At 42.1% G+C, this 7,792-nt stretch overlaps 1 protein-coding gene across 1 annotated transcript; it reads left to right on the forward strand.

The window, feature by feature from the left end:
* The first annotated feature begins 365 nt into the window (after nucleotides 1-365).
* Nucleotides 366-6,837, forward strand: artn (artemin). The gene is made up of 2 exons (XM_080196517.1): nucleotides 366-475; nucleotides 6,293-6,837. The coding sequence occupies exons 1-2, from the start codon at nucleotides 376-378 to the stop codon at nucleotides 6,745-6,747; spliced, it is 555 nt and encodes a 184-aa protein (XP_080052643.1). The 5' UTR covers nucleotides 366-375; the 3' UTR covers nucleotides 6,748-6,837.
* Nucleotides 6,838-7,792: the final 955 nt, after the last annotated feature.

Here is a 7,792-nt window from a genome sequence, read left to right on the forward strand (position 1 = left end):
TCTACAGTAAAATTCCAAAGGATTCTGTTTGTTGCTGATGGTTTGCTTTGAAGGGGGCGGTCGGCTGAGTTTCTTTGATGCAGTTCCAAACCTTCTTGAATTTGCCCTTTAGAAATAAGCCTCACTTTGTGTCAAAGTTCTGAAAACTGTCGTACGAGAGTTAAAGGAGAAATGCTTCCATGTGACTTTGTCTTTGAAATGTTGTTTGTTATGACTCTTGTCTTGAAGGCTACTTACTGGACCCTGGCCATCTTTCTGTCCCTGATTGTCAGCACAATTGCTTCATCCCAAGAGGAGAACTGGTTTCCAGTAAACAGCCCACACTCCAGAGAAATACTAGCGCAGAAGGAGAAGGTTTCCTTCAATAGGACTTCAATGGAGAGCAAAGGAAGTTCTGAGAGTCGAGGATCCCTGGAGCTTAATACTGACGAAAGCAGGGAACTGCCAACTCAATCTGTCTGGGCTGCTGCCTATTGTAAGTATAGAACATTGATCATAAAACAGTAAAAAAGAAATAATCAATTTTTGAATCATTGGAAGTAGTTTGTAAAAAAAAAAGCAACCTTAATTAATTTAACCTTCTCTGAAAATAAAGTACTTTCAGGACTTGGGGTGGTTTGTGACAGTCCTTCCATTTTGGACTCTTGACATTGTACCTAATTGCAGATATACTCTTATACTGTCCCTCTTCCCCCATCCCCACTGGAGATGAGCAATTCGTAATCAATTATATTTGGAGTAACTGTGGTAGACTTTAAACTATCAGCCTTGAGCGCTTTCGCGCGTGAACCAGCCTTGTGCCTCAACTACTGTGCAGCAAGAAATTGGTACTTTTTTTATTTTTATTCTATTTATTAGTGTCACAAGTAGGCCTACATTAACACTGCAATGAGGTTACTGTGAAAATCCCCTAGTCGCCACAGTCCAGCGCCTGTTCGTGTACACAGAGAGAATTTAGCATGGTCAATGCACCTAACCAGCACATCTTTCAGCCTGTGGGAGGAAACCGGACCACCTGGAGGAAACCCATGCAGACACAGGGAGAATGTGTAGACTCCGCACAGACAGTGACCCAAGCGAACCCAGGTTCCTGGCGCTGTGAGATAGCAGTGCTAACTACTGTGCCACCATGCCACTTAACACATGTTATTAGTATTGCATCTAAATAGATTACAGCGCAGGCATGTTGCTCCTAGGCACAGTATTCCAACCTCTCTCTCAAGAGCCTAACGCATGACTGACTGATGTCAGTGGTACATCATCACCTGCAAGCATGTACCCATCTGTAAACCTTTTAAACTATAACGGAGAAAAGCAGTGGAGTGGGACTAGCTGATTAACTCTTATATAGAGCTGGAATTGACATGTCGTGCTGAATGGCCTCCTTTTCTGTAACCATTCTGTGATGATTTTAGGACCTTTTTCATTACATAGCATTCCCTTAAAGAAAAGGCAATCAACTTGAATTTGGAGTATCTTCAGCACAGCTCTGCAATTATCTGCTGGTAGATCCACAAAAATTGATTTGCCTTGTGGTGACCTTCCCTTTATATGTAGAAAACTCTCTCCCTTCACTGGTCATAGCCCTGTCCTCCTCCAGGTAGTTAGTCTTCTTAAATTGAGAACCAACAGCTAAAGAATCATGAGTGCCAACATTCATTAACCATGGTAGTATATCAAGGACTCCCAAGTAGAGGTTAAAATGTTTTTTTCTGGGGGGGAGCTCTTTTTAAGATTGTCTTAAGGGCTATTTTTTGATTTTCAAGGAGACTTTTTTTCCCATCAACCCTTTACAAAGTAATGTAGCCTCGGAATAACTTTATCATCCGTATGTGTGTTGACATTTTTTTTCAAGATATCTTTCTCTTGGTGGATAAGACAGCGCATGTACCAAATAGACAAGCCATTTACTGGAGAGTAGCTCATCTGATCTCAAGTAGATTAATCAGATCAAAATCATATGCTAAGCATATGTTAATACATATGTTAAAAAATGTAATGCATATGTTAAAAAATTGTTTTGCAAAGTAATACCTTTATTTGGCAACACACAGCTTGTGCAATAGTTGTTCCAAACCAGAAAAGAGAAAACATGTGGAAAGTGGGTATTTGCAGCTTTGACTGAAATGGAAGTTTCCATTGATACCAGAAGTAGCAACTAGTTATTAGAGACAATCACTAAATCTTTTAACCCTCACGAAGAATTCAGGTTGTTCACAATAATGGTGCAAACTGTTCCCAAGATTGAAAAGGCATGGAGTTGGAGGAACACCAAGAGATGTGATGATGGATACTGAGAAAATGATTGATAGACAAAAAACTTTTCAATTGGGGGCAGCATGGAGGTACAATGGTTAGCACTGCTGCCTCACAGCACAAGGGAACGGGCGTCAATTCCAGTCTCGGGTCGCTGTCTGTGTAGAGTTTGCACGTTCTCCCCATGTCTGCGTGTGTTTCCTCTGGGTGCTCCAGTTTCCTCCCACAGTCCAAAGATGAGTGAGTTAGGTTGATTGGTCATGCTAACTTGCCCCTCAGCATCCCAAGATGTGTTGGTTAGGGGGATTAGCAGGGTAAATACGTGGGGTTACGGGATAGGGGCTGGCTGGGATATTGTTGGTGCAGGCTCGATGGGCCAAATGGCCTCCTTCTGCACTGTCGGGATTCTATGATTCTAATATCATGTTTTCCTTTTGTTTACCATCTATGATCACCACAATTGGGGTGGGCGTGGCCAGAAAATCCCACCCTATGTGTTTCCTATCTCCTGGATTTGCTGCTGCTTCAGTCATAGCTTCATCTCAGGAGCAGCAACAAAAACAGGAAGGGAGGAATGTGTCAGGAGAGGAGCTGGAGCAGCAGCCTGAGGGAGACAGAGCCTGTGACTGAAGGACCCTCTTCTCTCAGATTCTGTTTCCCACATTCGTTAGAACTGTTGCTTTGTGACATTTCCTCTAGTCTTCTTCTCATTTTGTAAGTTAAGTATCTTCCCTTTTTTTCATATTTGTTCATGGGATGGGGCTCCACTGGCTGGGCCACCATTTATTGTTCATCCCTAAGCATATTTCAGAGTCAACCACATTGCTGTGGATCTGGAATCACATGTAGACCAGAGCAGGTAATGATGGTAGATTTAAAGGACATTAGTGAACCAAATGGGTTTTTAGACAATAATTTTGTGGTCAACATTAAACTTTAAATTCCAGATTTTTTATTGAATTCGCCATCTGCCATGGTGGGATTCAAACCCAGGCCCCAGAGCATTACTCTGGTCCTCTGGATTACAAGTCCAGCAACAATACCACTACGCCACTGCCTATTTCAAATCCTTTTATTGTTTACTATTTATTATCGTTAAACACCATGTTGTTCAATCGCATTTGTTCCAGTGTAAAGACATTTGTTACTTTTTTCTGGAATTTGGTTCTGTAGGGCCAGAAACATTTGGCCAGTCAGACCATAGTCTATCCTAAAACATTGCTGACTATTCACAATCTTACCTCTGCTCTCAAGTTGTTCAGTTATGACATCCTATAATACACATCTGACCCCTATTTCCCGTTTTCTTTAGCTGTTCTATTTTTCGCATGGCTTCCCAGTCGATAACCCAGAGATTGACAATCCTGTCTAGGAAATGCCTCACTAATGAAGCATAGGCTACATTTTGAGGGTGGGCAAAAGCACTTTGTAATTGTGTTGCAAAAAGTGTTTGTTCAGCATTTACTTCCTCCTGCCTCCGAACTGAACCTTATAAGGTCTGCAAATAGCAGAAAAAACATGCAAATTGCCGCCATCCATCATGTTTTAAGATCTGAAAGGTAACTTGAAATTTGTAAGAGAAGAAAAAGAACTGATTTTAATTTCCGCTGGTAGTAATGGAAGATGGAGCGTATAGCAGACAGAGGGCAGAATTTTACTGGTACGTCCACCCGAGGCCAACGGAGAATGCCATTCTCCGAGCTTTACCCGTGCCCATAATCAGGGTGGACGTGCCGGTAAAATTCTGGCCGGAATACATGACAGATGATTTATCTACCATGCGCTAAAATCTTATGAAGTAAAGTAACAGTGGGGATACAGAGGAAGCCACTGGCTATGAAATGGGTAATTATATCAACAGATTTGCAACCGCATCTCTGTAGCTTAAGTGAGTTCCATCTTTTGCATATTTTAAGCCTTTCTAAGGATCTGGCTTCCTTCACACCTGCACATTATTCTCTGTTTTGCGAGTTCTATAAATGGAGGAGAGTTGGCAGTCGATGACTCAATTGCATTTTGCTGTCAGTCTCAGCACTGGAATTGTTGTTCCTAGCACCAGAACTGTGCTAAATTCAGAGGGAGTACCCATCCCCTGGCTGCTTCCGCATGACTCCCAGCTTCAGACAGCATTTGCAAGGACCCAAGGCCAGTTGGACTTCTTCCCTCTTACATGTGAAGCATCCTGTCTGTGGACAATGAGAGATGAGAAACATTATTTAAAAAAAAATACAGAATGAGCAAAATTAGCACAGGCGAAGATTTAGAATGCTTTCAGGTGAATATAACCAGGTAGCTAGCGACTCAGCACTCGAGTTTCTGTTTAGAACTGATAAATTATGTGGTGACACCTTTGCTTGTAGTGGCAATGTCTGGATCTTAGTCTATTACTGTGCACAAATTCATCACAAGTCTATTTTAAATAAAAACCTAAAACTCTCAGAACTGAAGGAAAATCATTGACCTGGAAATTGGGCTGCATTTTTTTCACCAAAATGAGTAGCTTGCATCAGGAAAGTTTCTGACTCGGCAGACTCACCTTAATATAAAATTGCCCTTTTTGCATTCCATTTTCACTCCAGGGAGGTGGGAGTGGGACAGTGTCATGTCTGCTGCCCCCAGAAGCAAATCAGTGGTGTATATGTGGCTGGTTAAAAGGCCCATCTCAGTTCTCAGGGACTCCTTTAAAATTCAAAATTTGTTTATTTGTGTCCCAAGTAGGCTTATGTTAACACTGCAATGAAGTTACTGTGAAAATCCCCGTGTCGCCACACTCCAGCTGTTCGGGTACACCGAGGGAGACTTTAGCATAGACAATGCACCTAACCAGCATGTCTTTCAGGTTGTGGGAGCACCCGGAGGAAACCAACGCAGACAATGGGAAATGTGCAGACTCGACACACACACGCACATTGAACCAAGCCAGGAATTGAACCTAGATCCATGGGTTAACCACTGTGCCACCTCTCTTCCTGGTTATTTGGTTACATTTTAGCCCCCCTAACCCTCACCCACAGCATCATCCATCCACTCCCCAGTAACCGCCAAGTCTGTGACCCCAGAATCCTATAAAAGGATCATGTGAATGAGGTTGTTTACTCAGGTGTGGAGAACGGTAGACTTTGCTTGTTTGATACCTCTGTGAGGTTATAATGCATGATTTTTGCTGTTTTTTATCAATGTTTCAATCTTTATTTGCACAAGGTTAAAAGATGTCAAGTACTTTAAGTATCAGTTATTAATGTGTTAATGGTCTATTTGGTACTTTTATAGGCTTTTAGGAACATTGTTTTTTTTCAAAGTATGTTTAATGGTTTTTCTAAGCAGTTTCGTACATGCCATTGTTGTTATAGGGTTCATTGATTCTGTACACAGAATATACTGGGTGAATGGGCATGGAAGAGCCATAAGTTGGCATGGGGGCTAAAAGGAGCTATGGAGTAGGTGGTGCCATGAGTTAGAATGGGAAGGATAAGGAGGAGAATGGGTAAGATCTTTTGAAGTTATCTTTCAAAAGGTTCCTGGAGCAAGTCTATGGTTCTCACCTCCTCTGAGACACATGAATTATGAGTCATGGAGAAACTTGCCCAAGTCCATGAACATTGTGGGAAGCTAGGAGATGCCTATGACTGCAAGGAGTTGGTTGGATTAGGAGTTCAGAGTGTGGGCTTATCCCATGCCAATGAAAATTGTGGGTGTTGGGAATGGGCCTGGAGTCTCAGAATCTGCTCCTGTCCACCATTTTTAAATTATTCTGGAGACTTCGCAAATTTGCAGAAACCTGGCCCGTTAACTCTGGTTCTCTCTCCACAAGTGCTACCAGACTTGAATACTTCTAGCATTTCCTGTTTTTATTTCTGATTTCCAGCATCTGCGGTATTTAACCTCTAACTCTATATAATGCTGTGTTAATCATTATTGCAGAGAAAGCACCTGAATCATCTAAACAAACTCAACCGTGCAGCGGGTATCAATGCTGTAACTTCAAACAATGAGAACGCAGAATTCTGTACTAATTTAACGTTCTGCCTCCTTACAGATGAGACTGTAACTTCGGGCCGGCCTGAGGAGCTTGCGGAGGATCTGCGAAGCCGCTACGAGCGATCCCCGGGGAGTACGCATCAAGGCGCAAAACCACCAAACAGCTCACGCAGAAACAGGCAGAGAGGCAAGAAATCGAGAAAGGGCAATCAAGGATGCCATATCAATAGCTTGAGGGTCAAAGTTGGAGACCTGGGACTCGGGTATAAATCAGATGAGATTGTACTTTTCAAATACTGCAGTGGAAATTGTCCACGTTCCCGCTCAAACTATGACCTAACATTGTCCAAACTGCTGAAAAAGAATGAGATCCTTTCCGGCAGTGGTGCGAAGGTGATCAGCCATCCATGCTGCAGACCAAGTAAATACGAAGATGTGACCTTTCTGGATGTGCAAAACCAGTGGCAGAGAGTCAAAAGGCTCTCTGCAGCTGAATGCACATGTATGGGATGATGGACTGCGTTGCCAGGGACTATTCACAATGGAACAATGTACCAGGCAAGGTACCATGGCTGTACAACACTTTCTTTTGGAGATAACAGGCTGGCACCTACCTTTGAGCATTAGAAGGGGTGGGGACTTGAGGGTCGGGGGATTGGGTCCTGTACATCAATTTGTTTGAGTCAAAGGGGTAACTGATTTGAATCAGACATAGCTCTGGTCTGCGCTTCTCCTTTGTTGAAAGTTGCAAAGCAACCAAAAGGAATCTGATACTGAACCTGTTTTCTGGTCTAAAGGTAAACAGTGTCAATAGGCTTTTAACAGTTCAGGCGTACATGACATCCCTCAGGTGAAAATGCTGCCAAGAGCTCTCCATATTAGGAAGAGAAAAATGCACCTGGTTTTGTTCTGTTCAAAGGAATACAATAAGTTTTGTATTGTGCGGACTTGTGAGCAAAAAAAACCCAATTTTCTGTGAAGTATTTTTGTTGGAAAAGGGACACAGAGCTCTTCAAAAGTAAACATATCAATATACAGCTTTCTAAAAGGCAAAAGTCACACCAAGGACACATGGAGGTTTCTAAGGCATTCTTCAAAGGAAATGATGCAGAATTATCCTCAAGGAAAGCATATTTTTATAATAAATATCTTATAGTCAAAAACATATGCTTCTTCAACAAGTGAACCCAAAAAATGGAGTCGAGGAAGAGGCATTCAATTTTATTTGCAAATAATAATGACTTCCGCTAAATGAATACTCAACATTTACTTTAGTAGGACGCATTGAGTGCTGAAGATGGAGAAAGCATGATTACCTCTACAAAACTGTGACAAACTCTGGAAAGGAAAGGAAGATTCTTCAGGGCTCTCAAATTCTTACTGGGGCAGAACACATGAAATCGTGAAGTAAAACATAAAGAGTTCGCAGTAAGGAATGTATGGCATTATCTCAGAGGAACAGAGAATGTTCCAAGACTGTGGTTCCCTCCTCCCCATTACCCATTTTTATCTTGTAGTTTGGATCTATTCCTTGTGTACTCATCTATAGCCAGTAATA

Source organism: Carcharhinus amblyrhynchos, chromosome 9 (genome assembly GCF_965287045.1).
Source record: "Carcharhinus amblyrhynchos chromosome 9, sCarAmb.v2.hapA, whole genome shotgun sequence".
Classification (NCBI taxonomy): domain Eukaryota; kingdom Metazoa; phylum Chordata; class Chondrichthyes; order Carcharhiniformes; family Carcharhinidae; genus Carcharhinus; species Carcharhinus amblyrhynchos.

Coding starts and splice junctions, on each gene's coding strand:
- artn (XM_080196517.1), top strand. CDS start 376: ATGGAGAGCAAAGGAAGTTCTGAGAGTCGAGGATCCCTGGAGCTTAAT. Junction 476..6,292: donor TGTCTGGGCTGCTGCCTATT/GTAAGTATAGAA, acceptor GCCTCCTTACAG/ATGAGACTGTAACTTCGGGC.